Below are 24372 nucleotides of genomic sequence, written 5' to 3' on the forward strand. Positions count from 1 at the left end.
CTCATATCATGCCTGTTCATACATTTTCGCGGTGTGTCTGTGAAAGCTGCTCCTTGCTCTGCAGTGCTTGCACATTTAGACCAGGCATGCCGCTTGGTGGCAAACCAGAAGAGCTGCTAACAAAAACATTTTTGCCATCCAGCATAATGGGCATATCATTTAGGTATACTGTACATATGACGGTTACACTAAAAATGCAAGTAAATTAATGTAAAATATTGGGATATGTATTGCCTTGAAGATCATGTATTGGGATACATATGTATCGCGATACGTATCGTATCGTGACCCCTGTATCGTGATAGTGATACGTATCGTATCGTGAGGTTGTTGACAATACCCAGCCCTATTCCCTTCTCCAACATGGCTGACTCAAATGATCAGCACATCAGCAGGCTCTGTAGAGGCCTGATAACGATCCTGTTCATCGAATCAGGTGTGTTGTTGGAGGGAGCCATTGAAAACAGGCAGGACAATGGCTCTCCAGGACCAGGGTTTTCTACTTCTTTTCTACTCCTACTGCTGGAGCAGGGTGGGCAAACTCGGTCCTCGAGGGCCGGAGTCCTGCAGGTTTTGGAGGTTTCGTTTCTGCAACGCAGCTGATTCCAATCAGCAGGATCATTACCAGGCTTATGCAAAGCTTGTTGATGAGCTGATCTTATATCAGCTGTGTTGGAGAAGGGAAACATCCAAAACCTGCAGGACTCCGGCCCTTGAGGATCGCGTGTGCCAACCCCTGTGCTAGAGTGTAGTGGCTCATTTTATTTTTGATGATCTATGACCCCAGACTGACTGTGATGACCCCTTCTCATTGGCTGCTGCTGAGGAGACTAACTTCAACTGTCCAGCTGCTGTAAGTGTCACCTGTTTCACAGCTGTCAATCTGTTAATTATCTGTGTATCTTTCCGGCGTTGTGATGGTTTATGAGTTATTTCTGTTTGTTTTGTTATTTGAACTTAAAAATGTGTATCTCCCGTTGGTGAGCTTCTATCTTCACCATGCGGACCGCATTACAGAGCTATCTGGGAAATCAAAGGGTGGCGGAATATGCTTGTGTATCACAGGAATAGTGCACTGATGTCATACAGCTCAACACACACTGAAACCTGGATTTGGATTTGCTCTTTTTGAACTGTCACTCATTTTATTCACCACGTGAGTGATGAAAAAGTGGACCGATGAAGCATAGATGGCACTGCAGGACTGTTTGTACTGTACTGACTGGAGTGTCTTTGAAACTTCCGCTGGCAACTTGTATGAAATGCAAACACTGTAACACACCACCAGCTAGCTCTGAGTTGTGTGTGGTCCCATTTTACTTCAAATGCTCCAGCTTCCTAATGGGCAGGACGCAGCAGGTGAGGCTGGGAGGGGTTAGCATGCACCACCAGGACCCAAGCTTCCTCTACACAAATGACTGCACCTCAACACACCCAGCTGGCAAACTCTTGAAGTTTGCACACGACACCACAGTCATCAGCTTTATCAACAATGGTAACGAGTCTACATATCAACAGGAAGAAGAGCGGCGGGTGCTCTGGGAGGCCAACACAACTTGGATCTGAACACACTCAAGACTGTGGCGATGATCGCAGACTTAAGGAAGCATCCTCCACCACAGCTGCCCCTCACACTGTCCAACTGCCTTGTGTCAACCGTCAAGACTTACAAGGTCCTGGGAATTTAAGTCATCCAGGACCTGTTGTGGGAGACCAACATCAACTCCATCCTGTAAAAGGGCCAAGCAGGAAATATATTACCTATGGCTACTCAGAAAGCCCGGCCTGGCGCAGAAGCTGTTTGCGACAGTTCTATACAGCAGTCATTGAATCAGTCCTATGTTCTTTCATCACAGTCTGGTTTGGTGCTGCCACAAAAAAAAACTAAATACTGGGGGTGTCAGGCAATTCAATTTTTTAATCGTAATTAATCGCATGACTTCAATAGTTAACTCATGATTAATCGCAAATTTGAAATCTGTTCTAAATGCACAATAAAAAAAAATATTCAAAAGTTTCATACTCTTGTTAAAAAAGTGAGAACAAATTAACTAATAGAAATATATGGCTGCATCTTTGAGTCATTGATACAGTAATTTCATAATAATTCACAAAATTGAGTTAAAATTAAAAAGATGTACTGTACTGTAAAAAACGAGTATGATATTGATTGGTGTTGAGGTAATTTTTCTTCCACTGGATGGCATAATAAAGCTCAGTGCATTTTTCTTTGTATATTAAGAGCTATGTAATCTTTAACATGAAGTAAACTTGTGAAATTCTGCACATTTTTAAAATGGTAAAATACGCCAGTCTCCACAAATATATACATTATTATCAAATTTATTACTGCAACATTTTGACGTGGATGTGTCTGCTGCGTTGCGACTGTAATTCCCCCAGTACAGTCTTTCCAAGTAAGAGGCGGTCATTAATCGCACATTAAAAATATTAGTGGTGGTAAAGGAACTTGAAATTAACTCAAAATTAACCCACTCATTTTGACACCCCTACTGGGTAGGTTGTGAGCTTGTACCCAACGGTGTCCTTGAGTATCAGTATCAGTTTTGACTCCCTGACTCCAAGTCAAGTAATTAAAGTGGAAAAAGTAGAGCACCATGTGTATTAGTTTGGAGGTTACTCATCCTCCCATGCCACTGAAATTAACCGTATTGTCTTGCATGCATTGTCTTGAGGCAGGGTAGGCTAGGGATGGAATGGATGAAATCAAATTTTGATGACTGGACTTTAGATTTGCTGTGTGCAATGACTCTTTAAGGGCAAGCAAAAGAAAATGTGTGAGGGAATGAGGAAGGCAGTCTGGGGTTTGTGGGATAGTGAGGTGGGCACTGAGCTAACAATGTGTGTGTGCCATGTGTCAAATAAGCAGTAAAGAAGATGGATCCATGGCGAATACCACAACAACATTCTCGTATCATTCCTTTACTGGAGGAAAAAACAGAATTATGATTCACATACTCCAGTCCTAGGGTAAGAGACTGTCTTCAGCTTCAAGTAGAAATGGCTTGGTCAAGTGTTCGACTTGACCTAAAGTCTATTAAATTTAAAGGCTTGAATATAGCCAGCCGGTATGCAGGAGAGAAAGGCTATTGATTAGTGTCAGCTCAAATCAAATCAGCTTGAAATCATACAATAGTTATGAAATAATATACTGTAATTGTTTTGCACTTTACCCCGCCTACTGCCTGAAGACAACTGAGATAGGCTCCAGCTGCCTGCGACCCTTGTGAGGATAAGCAGTTCAGATAATGTATGGATGTTTTGTACTTAGAAATGCCACTAATCTTTGTATGTTGTAGTATGGTGGGAAATAATATTTTTTGATTTATTTTATGTTGACGCAGTAGCCCTCCTGTTGTGTTTGTTTCTTAACTCATTTGCGCCCAAAAACATATAGATAGATTCTATTTTAAATATTACCATGCTCCCAAAGACGGATTTATACGTTTTTTTATGTGTGTATTTATTTTTATTTTTTTTCATGCTAGAGCATACAAAAGTCTTTGATGCAGCCTCTGACCTGAAAAGGTCGCTTAAAGCAATGGTAGTTATTAAAAAAACGGCCGGCAGGTGGCAGCAGAGTATAAGAGATCAACCAGGGCCATGTTGCAACAAGCTCTTTTCCCCAATGTTTTCAACAGGTGTGTGATTAATGATGAAACTTACCTATATTCTAATTCTAATTGCTGCAAAACAGAAGCGGATACAAATATACTTTTTTTCCTGATGAAAGAAGATACTCTAATCTTTTTGGGGGTTGGTTCCATGTTTTTATAGCAATAGAACACAATATTCTGTGGCCCTTGTAAAATCAGTCAAAATCCAGTAAAACAGTTTTATTATCAAAAAATATCTCATAACACAATGCAATGTTCTTAATATTAAAAAAAATAAATAAATACATTTTAAAAAATTAACGCTAGCACACTAAGTTGAACCCAATTTTTTATTTTATTTTTTCTCCCTAGAATTTGACCCGCAACATAACAGGAGGGTTAAGCTCGCAGACTAGTGGACTTATAAGATGTTTTACAGTAAATACATGTTTAATTGACTTAGGTTTAGATTCACTTCAATTTAGTGACCATAAACTGCTTGAAGCCTCTTTTCTATGTTGTAAAGTAAGTTCATTTGAATGCTATCACACAGCGCTATAATATCGCCTATCAAAGCAAATAAACAGTTCCTATTTCAAGGCATCACTGGATTTGTAATTGTGTTTTTCCATACCATTTCACCTATAGTAGACTCTGGACAATAGTGTTCCATTAGACTGATTTACATTTTTATTCAACAACCAACCACACACACACACACACACACACACACACACGCACACACACACACACACACACACACACACGCGCACACACACACACACACACACACACACACACACACACACACACACACACACAGACCGATACTATGCCAACTATTATTTAAGTGGCCCTTACGGTTGACAGGAACATGAATATCCATTCTGAAAACATTCCATTCTATTAACAGTGTAACTTCTGAAATATGTGAGTGCTCAGTAAATATTTATTAGACACACACTTACCAATAGTACGAAGATATACACAAAGCAGAAGAGGTACTGATGGATTTCATGGCTGACGGTGCAGTTCATAATGCCTTCCTCAAGCATAATGAACCAGCACAGCCGTTTCTTTCTAGATCTGCTTCTCCAGAGGGTTAGGATTTTTACACCCAGGCACCAATGAATATGCTTGTCAAGTAGAGCACGCAACAATGGCCTCAACTCATATAATGTCTTTGTCGTGTTTTCTTATTGAACAAGGTTGATACAGTTCCTTGCTGCTACCCTAGAGAAAAGAACAAAAATGTGTTTTAGGCATTACTCTACTAGTACTGACAGGACAGGGAGAGAAGTTATTATCCACACAACAGTGAAGCTGGAAGTTGCATTAATGGAATATATACAGGCATGTGCAAAACAGTATTGATCTGTTTTCCAAAGGAGCACCACAGGTGGTTGTTTGGTGCTTGTTTTTTTCCGACCCACCATCAACTGTCACCGCGCACCGGTTTCACATAAAGACATATTTGGACAATCAACATGAATACGAGAGCTGCTCAGCAGTAAACCAATCATGTGACTAGATTAGTCAGGCCTAGTTAGGTGACGTACACAATAGAGTACCAGCCACTCAAAAAAGGAATGAATGGGTGTACTGCTGCAGCTGTGTACCTCAGCAGTAGCAGACTGTAAAATAAAGTCAATATTTCCTTGGAATAAATGCTTGGGATTATAGAAAGTATTGCATTGAGCGTACAAAACATTTTAAGGGTTTTCAAAAGCTGCTCCGCCCCTCGTGTGAATGTACACGTGAGTGGCAAATGGCAGAGAGGTGAGCAAGGTGAAGTGACTGACAGGAGAGGGAACAAATTACCGCAATTTACTGCTGATGACGTATGTAACCAAACACACATGTAAATGACCATTTATCGAGTCAGGGGAAAACTATCGTGTCCATTTTATTTATTGAGCGATAGCGGTTCCACGCCCCTTATTTATTGCACTGGGCAGGGCCTGAGCATCTGAGCATATGTTCCTTATCAATAATATAATTACATGTAGCGAGCCATCAAAGTGATGTGCATTCAATTTTGGAGTATAGTTGCCTCTTTGTTGGAATTGCCCCCCACAACCCCCGCCACTCCACTAGTTGTTCCACCTCGAATATCCTTATGAGTGAGTACTAGTCAGAAGAGGTGGCAAATCCAGGTCCAGAAACTAAATACCCTGCCACAGTTTGACTTTAGACCCTTGTGCTAGCTAGCTCCCTAGCATGTAAACGAGCACCATGGGAGCTAGCTAGCTAACAGTTGGGGTTAAAGCCAAATGGTGGCAGTTTTTTGGGGGGGTTTTTTGCACCTGGATTTGCCACCTCTGGTAGTCAGTATATCAGGTATCACTATTAAGACAAAGATTATTGAGTTATTTCATAGAGCACACAGAAAATACATCAAATTTCGTTCAGCTATTAAAAAAGTATCATCAAAATAACAATTTCAACATGTTATAAATGGTGTGGTGTAATATGCAGTTGTTCCTCATATCAATAATAATGTAATGATAATGATAATGTGAAAAAGCTTAACTAAGCAAAGCAGCAGTTTACTGGATGTTGCTCTAAACAAATCTATTTCCGTCACATCATGATGAGGCCTGTTTGGTGACACGGGGCTTGTCCTTTAATAAGACTCATGTCAAACACTTGCTACTTCACACATGATCTTTTAACAAGGTGACAACACTGTTTATACACATACACAACCCTGTTTCTTTTTCGTTTGTGGATGTCAAAAGCCATGCCATTGTTGTGTTTAACAGGGCAGTGACAAATAAGACCTGGTACACACAAAAGGACTTAAAAGTAAAGATCATAATCATAATTCCTGCCCAGAAAGACTTCAAGTGGAAGTCAATATTAAAGCATTTCTTGACAATAATAATATGTTATATATGACTTCACTAGTCTAAACATGACATTCAGGTCAATATTACATTTGAGGAATAAGAGTTATGAAGTATAATCCAGCCATTTTTATCTATTATTATTTTAGATGGTGGAAATTTTGCCACTTGCTGTCCACTGAAGATGATATCAATGTTGCTCAGGTCTCTGGTAATGACCAGTCACAGCTCAGCTTCAGAAAACAGGTGAGCTGTGATTGGTCGTTGCCTGAGCCCTGAGCAACATTGATGTCATCTTCAGTGGACAGCAAGTGGGAAAATGGCAGCCTCCTGAGATGGATTAAAACAGCTGGATTTTGCTGCTTAACTCATTTCACTAACGCAATATTAACCAGAATACCATATTTAGACGAGTGGGGGTTGACTTCCCCTTTAAATCAAGATGCTTTCAAAGGGTACCTCATCTTACTGTATATAGTCAAATTCATCTTTTAAATCAACTTAAGTATTTCTCCTTATAATGTGAAAAGAATACAACTCTGCAATTATGAGCGATTCTCTGCTATGTTGTAGACATAGGCAAGGCAACTTTATTTATATAGCGCATTTCATACACAAGTCCATTCAATATGACTCAGTCATGCAACCAAGAGCACAACATCTAAAAGCATTAACAAACAGGACAACTGAAGACATTAACAAAGCAAAGAGAACACCTCACTCCCCGAACCATCACCTTCTAGTGGTGGATTTGTGTGATCCACAGGTACCAAAAAGAAAGTAAAAATAAAAATCGTTCCATAGTTTGCTTTTAGCCTCATGTGCTAGTTAGCCAGCTCCCTAGCTAGCTCCCATGGTGCTCGTTTACCTGCTAGGGAGCTAGCTAGCAAGCTAACACTAGATGCTAAAGCCAAACTGTGGCAGGGTTTTTACTTTCTGGACCTGGATTTGCCAACTCTGGTATGATCCTAGAAGTTATGTTGCCTGGAGCTTTATGCTATGACCATACAAATTACAGCTTCTACACCCCTATATGCTGTCATCATCTATAGACAGCATTTTCCCTTGCCCAGATGTGGGTCACCAGGGGCCTAGCCAGGGGCTCAATGGCGAGCGTCTGGTGGTCTGCACCCAGCCGGGCTCAGCCTGGAAGAACAACATGCCCCACCACCACCACCACCACCACCACGATGGGCTCACCACCTGTGAGTGGGGCCAAGGTGGCCAGGGGCAGTGTGAGCTAAGCGGCAGCACTACACTGGCACGGGAAGAAGCCAGTCATGCCTTTTCAATCAATCAATCAATCAATCAATCAATCAATCAATCTGTTTATTAAAAGGGTAAAATTACCATGGAATATGGTTCCAATACACTTAACAATAAAAAAAAAATTGCACAATGAAAACACTTCACAATAAAGTCAGGTACAGATATTAAAATAAAATAAAATAAAATAAACACTTACAATAATAATAAACACAAACATATTTATTTTATAGCAAATCAGAAATGAAATGTAAAAGTTAAAAATAACATTCATTTAGCCTAAATAAATGGAAAATAAATGTGATTTAGTTGACGGAACCGCTAAAGGTGGAGCTTATTGAATTTGATACGCCAGTCTTTGATCATTTCACCAGTCTAGCTTCAAACTTGTTGAGCTTTTTTTGGTCTATTTTCACAATTATTTCCTGTTCAAAGTTAGTCATTTACATAATAAAGATGCTTACAAACACATTTCTAAAGTAACTCCATTCACACATTTAAAATCTGACGATGGCATCAGTTGTAGGTTGAGTAATTACAACCACACGCTGATGGTGTATCAGCCCGCAAAAGGTTTTAGTTCCTTTATATAATGTATGTCTCTCGAGCAATGAGATGGCCTTTTTGAGGATAAATGAGGTTAGTGTTCACAAAGAAACACTCTACTCTATCAAACTAATGCTCAATGTCTGGGCCAGTTGCTCTAAAGAGATTAGAAAGGTGCCTGAAAAATCCAAAAATCCTAAGGTCAAGTTTTAAAGAAAGTACATGATCATTATTTGCTGTCAACGTTTGGAGATGAATTCTATGCTGTGACCATTCATGTGTTCCTCATTGTACAGTACTTATTTCCTGCATTTTCATTTATTCATGATTCGGCTCCAAACATTTATTTTCCATTTCAGGTGTGTGGTATGTCCTTTACCTGTTTATTGATGTTTCTTTAGTATCCTATAATGTCCAATATTTTATCATTGAAGTTATCATATTTCTTCATGAATGAGAGGCAAACAGCCAGCCTTACCTCAGATTATGCAATCCCTCACAAACAAGAAGAAATATTTGCGTGCAATAGCGTCATCTTTTCCTTAAATGACTGACTATTGGTAAGTGCCTGTTCTGTCTCTATTCACTTCTCCAAATTAATGTTTTCAGACACATGTAATAAGCTTTCTGAGGTTTCCATAGTAAGGTAATGTATTTAATATTTGTATGTTCCATTTGTTGATTGTTAATAACCAAAAGTGAGGCAAACAGGATTCTGCCTCTACACTGTGGCAGGCATCCTCCTGATATACTACAATATGTTGGTCCTGTATGTCATTCAGATCCCCAATTTATTTAGCCTGGCCATAGACAGCGATTCGGGTCAGGCCAAAAATAGGCCGGGCCAATCAAATGTGTCTATTTGCGTGACGTTGTCACTCTTCACTCTTCAAGTTTTTTCCGCAACAACGACATAAGTCATTCACTACTGTCTCTCTTCGGCTGGATGTTGGATTTTGACTCCGTCTCTACAGAAGAAAAAAAAAAGAGACTTAAACGAGTCGCTTTTCTGACGTCACTCCGCTCTTCGCTGTCTGTGCTCATTGGTTCATTCCACTGTCCGTTAGCTCAGGTTTGCCCCGCCTCAGAAATACGACTGATAGGGCGGATGACCAGACTCACTCTCCAGCAAAGTCGCGAGAGTGGCATAACGTTTTACTATAAGAAAAAGTAGCATAACGTTACAACAGAGACTATGTTGTAGCATATGTTTGTGATTGTTTAGGCAGTGGTTATTTTGCCGTAACTGGCAACTCTCCTGCGGGTGTTATTATAATTGCCGTGAATGTCTCTGGTTTGCCTTGAATGCTTGTAGACATTTACAAGCGGTTATGAATAACACACTGAATATGAATGACACCACTGCGCGGTCGCAACGTGCAAGCCCTCTCGTCGAGACCACTTAGCGGCTGTTTAGCATCACAAAGTCCCGTCAACTAGGTGGCGAGTTGCCAGTCACGGCAAAATAGCCACCGCGGATTATATATTGGCAAAACAATACGCGAACGCTTCAGTACTATCCAACCACCGTCTGCTTTATCATATCTGACCTCTTGTAACCAAACAACCTACACGACAAATGTAGCTCCCACTTTCACAGGCTTTCATTAACAAAACAGTCCTTCGGGAAATGCTGTCAGTGCACGTCCTTCAAAAATACAATTAATCCACTGTCTTCTCAACGACTCAGACAAATGAAGCAATTAGTTCCTCCTTATTGTTGTGTCCCCATTGTTCTCCACGGAGCGTATTCGAGCAGGGGGGAAAAAGGAGCAGCCAGCGAATCGAATTTCTGTGGGCGTGACAAACCTTTACCAGAGGCGGTGCCACTAACCTGAGGGGGCGGGGTCGAGTGCACTTCCGTGTCTTGTTGACGTCACATCTGCCCGTCTGACATATTTTAGAAAGGAGGAGAAAGCTAAAGAAGTCGCAAACTTTTTTCATACCTGGTTGGATTGTAGACATGCCGGGGATGCATATTATTGATAGAAAACCCCACTAAAGTGCATTTTCATACTATGGGACCTTAAATACGTAAGGATGGGCGAGTACCGAAATACCAGATATCTGTATCAGGCCAATACCCAGCCTTATTTCAAGGCATCTGTACTTGTGACGGTAGCCAATACCTCTTGTTGCCATTTTATGATCAGGAACTAAAAATTTGAAATTTGAATAATACAAAATTGCCTCGTTCATCATTCATCTTATGCAGTGCAGTAGTCAATGATGATATACAATATACAAATATCTGTCTGCGTTTCAGAACTAAATTCAGAATTAAATTGTTGAGTACAACTGAAGACTTATGTGCTCTCTTACAGGAGCCCCCTGTGGCGGTCAATAAATGGAAAATAAGTTATAAATAACCATTTCAGCCTTTAGTTCCTGTAGTGTTGTCCACATTAACTTAGAAGAATCACGCTGGCTGAAGCGGCCATAAACAGCACTGTTCTATTTTTAGCACAGCTTGGACGTTAACGAGGCAATTAAGCACGCAGCAAACGTCAACGAGGCAATAAAACACGGCAAAGTTACGTGAGCTACAAACATATATGAATCACAGATATAGTTGATGTTACTCACAACAAAAGTACTTACTTATTCTCAGTAATGCACACCGAAAGTAATGAAATTAACAAGTGTTACCTCATAAGACACACAGGAAACCAACAAGACGGAACAAAGCGTTTGTTCCCCCCAGTCTTTCTGACAGTTCCTGACCGAAAAATGGCCACAAGAGCAGGGGTTGATACCAGTATTGATATATGTCGTGACTACCGATACCATGAAATGTGCCTGGTATTGGCCCAATACCGATACCTGGTATCGGTACTTGCCCATCCCTAATTTAAAAAAAAAAACACAGATTTTTTTTTGTAAATGTTTTTCCAGTTTTACTTTTGCTCACTTTGTTCATTTTCATTAACTGTAATAAATCTAGACCCTACTGCTAATATGGGGCAGATGCCACGGATTTCAGACTTCCGGGCCACTGCTGGCCGCGTTCCAACACTCGCACCCCCACTCCTACGCTCCCCAACCGCGCGCTCCTGCTCATCGACGGGAGGGCGTCTCGGCTACCTGAAATGCTTCGGACACTGAGACAGACACTACACACTCGCAGCCTCGCACCTGTCGACGGGAATGCAAGGGGCACAAAGGCGGAAGCGCAAGTACTGGGACGCGGCCCACACGTCGTAAACCGGAAACGGAAACAAGGTTGATGGGTGAAAACCCGGAAGTCTGAAGTCCCGCCTCCTCCGTGGCATATAGTCCATTGTGCTGGATGTAAGTCGGCAACTGGCCATAAGAGCATTTCAGGTGTATTGAATTAGGTGTAAACAGGTTATGGGCCAAAGTGGAAACCACAATCAATGACGGCACCTTTGCGAGTACACAAATCATTGTCGTGCCACTGCATGACATTTCAATCAAGGCCACAGATATTTCTGTGCAGTATCCATGGCTAGTTCTTTTTCATCTCGTCATGTCATCACAAATAGACCATCTTCATCCGCGCATGAGCCAACAAGCAAACAAGCGAATGTATCATTGTGTCAAATACTTTATGCTGACAGGGATTCTGAGATGGACTGTGGCAGTCATAGCTGTCCTTTAGGAAGGACAAATGTCCTCTCAGTCCTCATCATATAATAACAATCTGATAAGAACGTTCTCCAGTTTTATATTGTGTAATCCAGTTTAGGAACCCATCTTTAGCCTAAATTCCTCAAGACGTAGAATAAGTGACTTCTGTCAGGGGTCGCCACAGCTGATCACTCGCATGATATGTTTGGCACACCGGATGCCCTTCCTGACGCAAGCCGCCCATTTTTATCCACGCTTGGGAATGTGTCTGGAGTTGGAATCAACATATAGCAGCCAGAAAGAGTCTTGCCACATTTTGGTGCACATTGGAAGAAGTTCAAGTCAAGTTTTCGTAATCTGAGTGTCATTGCTTGGAGCATCTTGCCCGAAAAGCAATTTCAAGTGGTCCGCTGTCGACTGGAAAGCTGCAGGCAGTGTTGTTCAACGTTATTAATCCACTTTCTAACCCCTTGACGGCTATTTGTTTTCAAAAGCAAACAATACTCACATTGCCAATTACATCTCACTGTAATTTATGTAAATGAAGGTAAATCAACCCTAAGTATGTTTGACAGTACCTCCTCCATGCAGAATCTGTAGTTTGAGGGAAACTGTGGGTACATTAGACCAGAGTCTTGGGCTGAAAGATTGCTACCTGAATCCATTAAAAACTGAAGGAATGAATGATGAGTATATTTGAAACAGTCCTAATATTTGCTCTACTTTGATTGTTTTGGTCAAACTAATGGCGTGTCGAGCTCGTGAGTATGCTAACCCCATTATAATGTTGTTACATGAAGTTTTCCATAGAGATTACAATGTGCATTTAATGGAACGATGAGCTATCATAGGTTTCGTTTCCTTCTTAGCATGTATTTTGTGCAACTGATTTAAAAAACACCTGACAAAAATAATAATAAAAAAATAATAATAATTCCAATTCATCCGTAATGACTCTTCAACTAAACAACAACAATATAACTAATGTGTAAGAAGCAGGAGTAGCCTATAGCCACGTGGGATTTAGCCAACATCGACTCACCAGAAGGAGAAAAGACGAATATTACTTACCGACGTGAAGACTCCGTAGAAATGATGTAGAGCTCTCCTTTTCCCTGTGTGCGCTCTCCTGGCTGACTGCGTCGTGCACGCGCGCTCTTTCTGACGCGCGCGCGCACGCGTCCCCACTCCAAATACAAGTTCATTTTTGTGCGTGTGCGTGTCAACCACAAGGAGCTGATTTCTCTAAACTAGGAATGGGTAAATTAAATGATGGAGGGGGGCACAATTTTTCATCAGTGCTATTGGGGGGGCCACAAAATTCACAAATTCCTAATCAGATGACGAAAATAAATGTCATTTTAAATATGTACAAAATACGTAAATATCTGTTTTTAAACCGATGTACATCACAGATATATTTCATGCTCAATGTGCTATATGTACTACGTACCGTAAAAGATCCAGCTTTCAACAACTAATGCTTTGAACAATCAAAAAATAACCCCAAACTGTGACTTGGAATTAAGTGCAAGAAATGATTTTGTGCATTTTTTCCCAAAAATCATTGCACTCAAATTTTTAATATTATTCAGGTTAATATGTTCATCCTGCACGTCATTCCAAGACTGCAAGAAATTATTTTGACTACTGCATTTATGGTGTATAAATAACTTAAGCAAGTGCAACTAAACAATGTCTTCCATCTAGTGGTGAATTGTGATCTTACCACTAAAAACTATACCAAGGCAACATGTTTTGAATAAGTGAAGTGCGCATCTCGACTGCACGGTGCATTATTATGGGTAGCGGCGTGGTGCATTATTATGGGTAGCGGCGTGGTGCATCGTGGGTAGGCTAAACTACGGTCATTGAAAATGAATTGGATCCAATGGAATGAGTTCTGATTTCTTAAATTTCAACTGCTGGGAAGTTGCTGTTTTTTCATTTAATGTATTTTAAACATGCATAGCATGTGGTTTACTGACTTTGGGGGTTGATTTGCAAGCTTTAAGGTGTACAGTTGCGCAAAGACTGTCACCTCTCTAATCTCCGCCATTCAAATGACGGTTAGTTGGTAGACTTTTATTGGGGGGGGGGGGGGGGGGGGGTCCCTCAGATTGCCAGTTGCCCATTGCTGCCATAGGCCAGTGATCAACCTTTTTTTCTATGATGTATCCACTGTGAAACATTTTTTCAGCCAAGTACCCCCTAACCAGCGCAAAGTATTTTTGGTTGATCAGTGTCTAATTTAATCAATGTTGGAACTCAATTTCAAGTTTTTACCTTTTTACAGGTATAACTACAATAAATCAATAAATAAAGAATTGACTTAGGTATACATAAATAAAGATTTGTGCATATAAAAATAATGATCAACATAATCATCCTATGAGATCAGATCTGTTCAAAAAGGAAATCATGAACTTCATTTTAAACTGCAAAAAAAAAGTATCATCTTAAAATATCAGTTTAATAATCCATAAGAAGACTAAGAGCATTAACAATTGCCAATGAGTGTTTTTGCATATATATTAATTAAACATTTTAGTGAAATACTTGAGCTTGTGCTTAACTGTTGATCTGTCATCCTTGCTGGCAAGGAGGCAACTGCTGTAATATACCTCCTTTCCCCCCCTTTTGCATGGATTCTACTGTTTAAATATGTAAAAAAAATCTCATGTAACCCCTAAAGTGCACGTATGACCATTTGAGAACCTCTGCCATAGACCATAGAGTCTCATTAAGAGTCTCTTGCTTTGTGCTGCACAGTTGGTTATCATGCAATACAAACAATACACGCACACACGTCTGTATGTATGCATACAGACAGTATGTCACAAAAGTGCGTACACCCCTTACATTTCTGAAAATATTGAACTTTTCATGTGTCAACACTGACAAAATGAGATTGACACAATGAGAAGAAGTCGGTGGACAGTTTATATAACAGTGTAAATGTATTATTCCCTCAAAATACAGCCATTAACAGCTGAACCACTGGCAAAGCTAAGTGAGCACACCCCTGAGTGAAAAAGTCAAAATTGAGCACAGCAAGTCATTTTCCCTGGATCTGCAATGTCATGTCACTTGTTAGTGTTACAAGGTCTCACTCTGAAATGTTAAATTTGGTATTACAGCTCTCATTACACTCTCTCATACTGTCAACTGGCAGGAGTGTACTTCTTGGTTTACATGGAGCCATGTATTCCGATTAGAATGATTCAGAACGGCCAAACGGAATGAAAATGCTCCATATAAAGATCTCAATCAGAATAAAAAAGCTGAATCCGAATGGAATTTCTTTCGGAACCACAGGGGTGGTATAACTTTCGTCAATCCATGGCGAGGCTGCTTGCGGCATGCGCATGCTCTGTCTTGACGTAAATGCGTCATGACGTCGTTGTTTCCTCACTCCCCAGAGCTTGTCTGCAAGGGGAGAACTTGTTTTTAAGTATTTGAAACCTGTTTTTATTAAAATGCTGCTTCATTAAAAGTGTTAATACTATCACAACTACTGTGGTAAGTGACGAATGAACTCCATCTTGATAAATCACGTGATCAATGTCCGTGCGTCACGTGAACAGGTGACCAGTGATCTTCATTCGGAATGACTAAAAAGTCTCCATGTAAACCTGGCTAGTTGCCAGGGGCTTAGCTATTACAGTAATGGCTGTATTATGAGTGGTTTTGAGTCCATTGGCTACTTTTCATTGCATCAAAGTATCGTTTTGTCAGTGGTTAAACATCTGCAGAAATGCTAAATGTGAGATACTACTGTACATACTGTATATGAAAGAAACGCAAAGACAATTTATCAAGTTAAAAGTTGTTTTATGGCAAAAAGAGTGCACGATAACATCAGTCATTGCCTTCTCTAGTCTAGTAAGTCTAGAAACCTTTTAACACATCTCAGCAGCTCAGTCATTTCAACATTACTGAGTACAGTCAGTGAACTACACAAGCATTTATTCCAGTTAGAAAAGGAAATGTCTTTGACATCATCACCACCCTCGCTTCTCTCATCAAAACTGTGAGATGCTTCCGCCAGACAAAAATAAAACCAGGGAAGCAATGCAAATGCATTTTACTTTCAGATAGCCAACAGAACAGTAATAAGGGCAGTGTTATTTCAGGTGGTTAAAAAAAATAGCCTGGAGGAATTCAATTCATTTTCTTCTGACATCAGCAAATTAAAACTAGTTGACAGCCAGCCACACCCCGCCTTAAGCACAATAAAACATAATAAAACGTAGGCAAGTGAAATCACCACAAATGACGTGTCACATCCTATCATAGTATCCACTAATTATTCTTATTTCTACATTTTTTAAAGCATAGAATCTAAAAAATATCTATAAATAACTTTTCCAGTGGAATTAGATGTTTGCTTGTTTTTTTAAGTTCATAGCTCAACTGTGTTTTTGGTACAATCAATCAAATTTTATAAAAGAAATGTCACCAAGGCGGTTTCCAGTATGTACAGTCGCAATAATTTAGCTTGATGCATATAGAAATGTTCTTGACACCCCACAGGGGAGCAGACAGAAAGCTTGCACATATCATCACCATCATCTCAACAACTCCAGTGTAAACGTCTTCTCCTCATCATCTTTCTAGTGCTTTTTGGCTGTTAAAAAGCTGGAAGGTCAGATTTCTATTTACAGATAGCAGTATATATAATAAGGTCAGAAAATCAGCTTCATTAATATGAGATCCATAAACACCATCACCTTTCGCTCACCACCACCACCTCATCATCATCATCATCATTTTACACCAAGTATTCCTCACATAGGTCCCCCGTTCCTAAATTAGAGCATATTGTTCTATATACTGTATCGAAGTGCACACAAAAAATGCCTGTATGTTGTGATCATTTCACATCTTATTCCACCATTGAGACCTTTTACCAGCACAAATTAAAGGGGAATAAAAAACCTTGAGACGGCAAGCAAAAATAAACGGAACTAAAGGTGATTGGAAAAGTGTGCACGCCCTCTTTAGGTGGGGATGTAGCTGTGTTCAAAATTAAGCATTTTAACATTTAAGCTCATGATGCAATTTTTTTTGTAATGAATTTATACATATGCGTAGACATTTTATATCCACTATTGAGACATGCACCAAAAAGTTACACAAATGCAAAACCTTCAGGCATTTTATGACATAATAAATGTGTTTAATCTGTCAAACACTTGGTGCATTTAGCTACAATGAGCTTGCGAAAAAGCTTTAATTGTTCAACATGATGTTGCTAAATGTTCAACCCCCTCACATTTGTATGTGTTCATTAACGCATGCTTAGCAAAATATTTGGTGCTTTGGGTTAGGAGTTTGTGCTTTGAATTTGGCTTGACAGATGTAACTGGTATTAAGGCTCACAATTAACATACTGAAACTGTCCCCGCTATCTCAAGGCTATTACAGGCTGTTGACTCAGGCTGAGCATCATTTCCAGTCAAATATCCGTGATGCATGTTGAGAAGCCTTCCAATCTCCAATGTTTATTTTGTTGTCCTCATATTACCCCCAACCCGACCTCCGTTTCAGCATCCTTATTTTTTGTTCTTCCTCAATCCCGACACTGCCACTCTCCGATCACCTTTTCCAGTGTTTGCTTGAGATGATACTAACGATTTCACATGCTACTGGTTGAGTTAAGTGCACTTAGTAGCAAGCTCTTCATTTAATCGTGCAAGGGAGGTAAAATCAGGATAATGATCTTAAAGTCACTTTGTGTCACTGTGGAGGACCAAAACTGCCAAAATTAAAAATAAATAAAATGAACAAAAGTGAAAATAAAAACGGATATAAAATAAAATTCAAAAAATAAATATACATGGAAATAAAAACAACAAAATATATATACATAAATAAAGTACAAATAAATACAAAAATAAAAAACGATTCAAAAAATAAAAACAAATATAAAAATAAATGTGCAAATAAATACAAAAATAAATATATAACTAGAATTAAATGTCAATCAATAGATAAAAACGCTCTGCTCTCATATTTAGAAATCCGATCCAAAACACGCTTAGGACCGTGCCCTCATTTGAATAATATTTCATGATGAATTTCATGCTGACAGTGTCTGCAGCATGAAATATGAGTGTAGAGCCTTTTTATTTATTGATTGACATTTAATTATATTTACATATTTATTTTTTGAATCTTGTTTTTTATTTTTGTATTACTTTTATTCATTCATTCATTTATATATATATATATATATATATATATATATATATATATATAGACACACACACACACACACACACACATATATTTTTGTTTTTGTTTAATTTTTGAATTAGATTTTTTATATTTGTTTTTCTTTTCACTATTATTCATTTATTAATTAATTATTTTTTAATTTTGGCAGTTTTGGTCCTCCATATGTCACGGCTTTGGTGGCGGCTTCATCCCTTGCCTGGTTTGGTGGGCCTGTTAGTGGCATCCGAGAACCAATTTACCAATTCCAAATGATTGATAATAGCTGCAACTTACACACAGACATTACTCAAGATGAACTGAGCGAGGAGTGTGCAGATTTAAGTCTGGGATTGATAACGATATGAATCAATAATCATAATCAATGTATGTGACTGATGCGTATTGTAAGAATCGATGGGGACGGGTTGCTAATAAGCCATGGCTTCTACCCGTCAGCCCTTCTTTCGGATGTCAATGTTGCAAATAATATGTGATCAAAGTAACCTGTAATAATAATGTGTCCGAAAGGAAAAAAATAATAAATAAAACAGAATCCTGCCGTTGGTTCAAATTGCTTGCTGGATTACAGTATCAGTATGGTGACAAGAAACACACAGCAACCCATCACAGACTACTGATGACATTTCAGTGTGGACCCAAAACAAAAGCCTGTGACATGAAAGTTAAACTCGGAAGCCATTTTGAAAAATCCGGCTTCATTTGTGGACTTGCAGTTGAAGACGTTCACTTGACCGAGCACATTCCAGGCTGGATATTTCTGTCTGACAGTGTCAGTCAAAGAGAAGCTCCACATGTGTTCACATTTTTAGGCCCAACCAAAAACTTGCTTTGCTTCTGTGCTTAGACACAGCCGTATTCATACCACACAGTCTGGGGGTCGTTGTTGGGGTCAGGGGAGGCGGGTGTGCTTTTTGGGCGTTCCACAGAGTTACATCTCACCCTCTCACCTTCTTTCTTGTGGGGAGACGGGTCACCCGCGCGATCATCCCTTAACACCTCTCCGTGCTCCAAGGCATCGTCCAGCTGAGCGGCAGGTGTGGCCCTCACGGGAGTTACCATGGCAACCTCGCCACGATGATGGTAAGTTGACGAGGGGCCGTTAGGCGACGCAGGAGTGCGTCCTCTATCGCACTCTCTCTCCGCATATCTGTCTGTCTGCAGCGTGAGTGAAGTCGAATGGTGTATGGGCGCGTTGGGGATGCTGCTGTCTCTGTGCTGATTGGACGAGCTGGCCAAACGGGCAGACAGTGGCCTCTCTCTTCCATTACTCCCTCCTCCTTGCCTCCGAAGCACCACGTCTGATTGGTTTGGAGACCCCCCATTTCCATTAAAAGTGTCTGGCCCATTAGAGCGCAGCAAATCAGCAGAGGCCAGGCTGAACGTCCTGCTGAGTGATTGGTTGACTCTCTGGGTCGTAGGTCGAGGAGAGGTTTGGGATTGGCCAACGGTCTGACGAGAAGATGGCTTCATGCTTTGGCCGGGCCTCTGCTGGTTGGACGTGTGGACGGTGGGCGTGACATAGCTGGTGGGGGTCACCTGATCTCTGCTGGCGGGACCTGAAGAGGCGGGACTTCTGCTGAAGTATTCGCTCATGAGGTCCTCTCCGCTTCCTGACGAAATCTAATCGAGAACAAAAACATTGAGATCCACTTTAGTAACTTCTCTGTCATAATGAATATATTTCCATTCCAATATTCATATGTGGAAAAAGTGCATTACCCCGAGTGAAAGCTGCACTCTAAAAACAATTGGGTCAAAGGTAACCCAGTTATGGATCAAAAATGGATTGGGTTATTTTGTAAACTGTTTTTAGAGTGCAGGTCAAGTGACAAAGAAACTCTTAAAACAGTGGTTCTTCTTAATCTGGGTTCAATTGATGGAGGACACACACCAGACTCAAATGATTTGTGATTTTGTTCACCACAGTACCTTGGTCTTGAATTTGAATTTAAAAAAAATATATAAAAAAAAAAATATATATATATATATATATATATATAAAATTTTTGTTTTCAATAAAGAAGGGTTCGGTGAATGCGCATAGGAAACTGATGGGGTTCCACACCTCCAACAAGGTTAAGATCTGCCGTATTAAAATGATCAATCAAGTTAAAAGGATAAAGGAGAAACCTTTGAAATAAAAAAAAGTGATCATGTGTTCATTCCATCCACTCATCAATTTAGGATTGTCGATTTTATCTTATTCCCATCTGCAGTCCTCTATTTTTTTCCCAGTGGAACATCATAAGAATCATGATCGGTTTTATGTTGAGCGAGACTGTAAACGTTTAGAGGATTGTCACTGATTTCAGGCAAGGTCACAATCGAGCGCAACAGTTGATTTGCAGGCAAGATTTGGCATGAGAACAGATTACAAGTGTCGGGAAGCACAACCATAACACTAGTGTTTGACAGCAAATTAAGTTTGCTCAGCTGCAAAGCATGCATCGTCTTGCATGCATCGGCAGTTGTGAAAGCATTTTGACGAAGGAGTGCAGCAAGCAGTACATTTAAATACAACGGTTTATATCAGTTCAACTGTCTGCTGTAGAAAATTTGATTTTCGTTCCTCTTGTTATTGAACAGAACAGACCATGACTTTAAACACATGAGTTAATACATTACAATGTTTTCTGTTTTGAAATTAGTTGCTACAAACTTTACAAAATCTCACAGAAAGTTTGAATAAGAAATATTCCACATTCATATTATTGATAGTCACTAATATAACATCATAAGATCCAATAGAAGAGCTGGATCAAATTGTCTGCATTCACAAACATTGTAATGCAGTACAGTAGTAAAAGAAGAAAAAATAAAAAAAATAAAATAATGATGGAAAAAAGTAAAGAAAGAAAAGAAGAAAGAAAATAATGAAGGAAAAAGGTAAAGAAAGAAAAAAGAAAGAAAAGAAAGAAAGAAAAGAAAGAAAGAAAGAAAAGAAGGAAAGAAAAGAAAGAAAGAAAAGAAAGAAAAGAAAGAAAAGAAAGAAAAGAAAGAAAAGAAAGAAAAGAAAGAAAAGAAAGAAAAGAAAGAAAAAAATAAAATAATGAAGGAAAAACGTTTTTAAAAAAAAGAAAGAAAAAAGAAAAAGAAAAAAGAAAAAAGAAAAAAGAAAAAAGAAAAAAGAAAAAAGATAAAAGAAAAAGAAAGAAAATAATGAAGGAAAAAAGTTAAGAAAGAAAGAAAGATATAGGGTGTCTTATTTGAAAACACAGGATAATACTTCCATACATGCAAAACATGTACAAGCAACATTAATGAATACCTTTCTCACCCTTTGTGTAGACTTGAGGTTGCTTTCTTGCAGAAACTCCTCCAATGTCACCATCTGGCTTCCAGGAGATGAAGGGCGAGCCCTACTCCTAATCCCGCCTCCACATTGAGGTTGGGCCCGCTGCGGTGTTTGGTCGTATGGCAGGGTTGCACTGTGTGACAAGGTCTGCTGTGATTGGCTGAGACCTCTGACATAATCGCTGGACAGGCTCGCTGAACGGAAGTGCGAATCGGATGCATCTAAAAGAGAAAGAGTTATGGAAAATATCTTTATCACCACATCAGTTCAAAAGGCACCACAACAACAAGCTCAATAATGAATTTATATAAGAGGAACAACACAGTGGCAGAAAAATGACCTCAACACAAATATCACACTTGTTTTTTTTTTAGTATAGTACATCTTCTTAATTTTAACTCAATTTTATTAACTATTATATCAATGACTAAAAGATGCAGCCATATTGCTATTAGTTTAAAAATGTTTTCACTTTTCTGTTATGTGTCGTAAAGTGTATGAAAACTTTGATAATTCTTTTTTATTGTACATTTAGAAAATATATAAAATTTGCGAATAATCATGAGTTAACTATTGAAAGCATGCGATTAATTAGGATAAAAAAAAATTACTAGCCTGACACCCCAAGTAAAAACACTACCTTACCCTAATTAATGGCTGGCCAGTAAACATTCTGCTTGCTAATGTTAGCAGCTAGTTCAAACAGCCAACTTGCGCATAAAAGCCGCAAAAAGGCAAAATAAATAAATTAATTAAAACCTCACACACATGCAAGGCCCTATTTTCATAGACTGGTAGCGCCACGATTGGTTAGGAGACGGCTCATAACGTTGCACAATGTCCAATTCTACCTGCACAAAGTCTAAGAAAATACCAAAAGAAAGGAAACTCAAGCCACGTGCACAGTTAGACTTTGTGCTAGATTTGCGCTGGGAATCAAAGTAGGGCCCGCAGAGTTAACCCTTTGCTTCCTCAAGTAAGCAAGAGTATTTTTCCAGACATTTTTGGTAGACTTCACAAACCTTGGAGGAATTAGAACAACGTTTCACTGTACTTATTCGATGTAACACTATAAAACTGTCAGTACCTTTGCAGTTGACTGGTGAGTTGGAGCTGGAGGTGTGGTGACTAAAGTCAGCTGATCCTGGACGACATCCCATGCGGCTCCGTGGACCAAATACGGTCTCAGTGTCTTCGTCAAAGAGCATACCTGCAAAAGCATGGATAAGAGTCCACTACAGGCATGTTCAATTCTGCTGTCCTACCTCTGGGCCGGCAGCTGCTCAGGGTCGCTGAAGATGATTGATGACTCGGGGTGGAACTCAGAGCTTTGTGGGTCTGTGCTAGTCCTGAAAAAAAAAAAAAACACACATGGGGGTACTCTTACTCTAGGGAGAAAATAATTCATCCAGCCATCCGTTTTCTATACCACTTGTGCTCATTAGGGTCGCGGTTGGGGGGGTTGGTTGTGGGGTACACCATGGACAGACCACCAGCCACACGCAGGGAGAAAATAATATTTAGGGATTTTTCTCAGTGCACCGGACCCTGGGATAGCCAACTGTAGAAATTCAGCTTTCAAATATATATTTTTTCAGGCAACATAATCTTAATTGCTTATCATACTAGAATAAATGCAATTTCTGCAGAAATTGCGTGTGAATGCTATAAGCTGAATGCTTATGAAAGAAGATGAAAGATAAATTATGTGAAAATTACAAATGTTTAATTGTAGTTAAATGACAAATGAATTTAAAGAAAACTTGAACCACAATCTGTCTAAAGTGGGATTTAATCATTTCAGAGAAATTATAATCCATTTCTTGATATGATAGTCAGTTGATATCGAACCATCAAATTTACAAAAATGTGGTCCAAGCGGGGTTTGAACCCAGTTTCTCCATGTTGGAAGGCAATTGCTCTAAGCACTGAGCTAATTTGACTTGTTCAAATTCATGGCTAATGGCGTATTTATTTTGAAAAGTGTCATCTCACGCTGAAAGCCAACATGCATTTCATCATTTCAGTGAAATTACAATGCATTCCCTGATATGACAGTCAGTTGGTATACATGTATATTCCTTAGCATAATGGCCATGGATATATTTGCAATGTACAGTCGGAGGTGAGATTCGAACCCGCGACCTCCTGGTTACTGGACAATGTACTTTACCACTGAGCACTGTTAGAGAGCTGGTAATGATGAGAAGTTGTGCTTCCAGCATGTCTAAGGAACTCTCCTAATGCTCTTATCAATATATTCTACAAGATATAACAAAATGTGCATGTAGAAAAGGCTGATTAAAATAATAATAATAATGCTTTTATTAATTCACAATTTTTTCACGATACAATCGGATGTAAATGGCAAATATAATAAAAAGTAAGCAAATTAGTGTTTCATAGACCTGATACTGATGCAAATTCAGTTAATTTCTATTTTAAATACCTTTGTAATGAACATGTATTTATGGGATTAGCATCATAGGATGTGGGTTCCGCTCATGTAAAATGTATCAAATTTTCTCTGCTAATGCCAAACAGTGTTTTGCTGTTGTAGTTGACTGAGGAATGTTCAGCGATGAATCCAGATTCTACCTACGGCAGTCGTAGGGTCAAATTGCGGAGAAGACAAAGAAAACTAGAGTTGAACGGCTTTTAGTCGTGGAAGGGTGATGGTGGGCAAAAATGATGATCTCAATGCAGAGAGCTATATCAAGATGAGGTTCTCAACTCCACAGTCTGAGATCAGTGTTCATTTTGTTAACGAAAACTTAACTAAAACTCACTAAAAACTAGACTAGACTAAAACCCTCATTAATAAACAATAACTGGGACTAAATCAGTAAGCATTTTTGTTGACTAATGAAGACGAGACAAAAATGTGCTACCAAACTAGATGAATAAAATGCGAGATTTGTAGTAGACTTAAAGTAGACAAAATAAAAATGGGATGAGTTTGACT

General features: G+C 39.3%; 2 protein-coding genes across 6 annotated transcripts in view; both read right to left on the reverse strand.

Annotated features, from left to right (window-relative positions):
* The window catches only part of gpr68 (G protein-coupled receptor 68), a 28574-nt gene extending 15553 nt beyond the window's left edge, over positions 1-13021 (reverse strand). Inside the window, 2 exon segments of the mRNA XM_077566157.1 lie at positions 4586-4850; positions 12941-13021. Coding sequence (XP_077422283.1) covers positions 4586-4672 — 87 coding nt within the window. The 5' untranslated portion in view covers positions 4673-4850; positions 12941-13021.
* Positions 13022-15682: 2661 nt separating this feature from the next.
* The window catches only part of ccdc88c (coiled-coil domain containing 88C), a 76516-nt gene continuing 67826 nt past the window's right edge, over positions 15683-24372 (reverse strand). The window contains exons 28-31 of one of the 5 annotated variants that reach the window (XM_077565912.1): positions 22673-22756; positions 22495-22617; positions 21390-21628; positions 15683-19732 (exon numbers count right to left, since the gene is read on the reverse strand). In XM_077565912.1, coding sequence (XP_077422038.1) covers positions 18953-19732; positions 21390-21628; positions 22495-22617; positions 22673-22756 — 1226 coding nt within the window. In that variant the 3' untranslated portion in view covers positions 15683-18952. Of the gene's footprint in view, positions 19733-21380; positions 21629-22494; positions 22618-22672; positions 22757-24372 lie in introns of those variants that run through there. The other 4 variants (XM_077565827.1, XR_013294165.1, XR_013294176.1 and 1 more) reach the window with 4 other exon arrangements.

The sequence above is a fragment of the Vanacampus margaritifer genome, chromosome 1, assembly GCF_051991255.1.
Source record: "Vanacampus margaritifer isolate UIUO_Vmar chromosome 1, RoL_Vmar_1.0, whole genome shotgun sequence".
Taxonomy (NCBI): Eukaryota; Metazoa; Chordata; class Actinopteri; order Syngnathiformes; family Syngnathidae; genus Vanacampus; species Vanacampus margaritifer.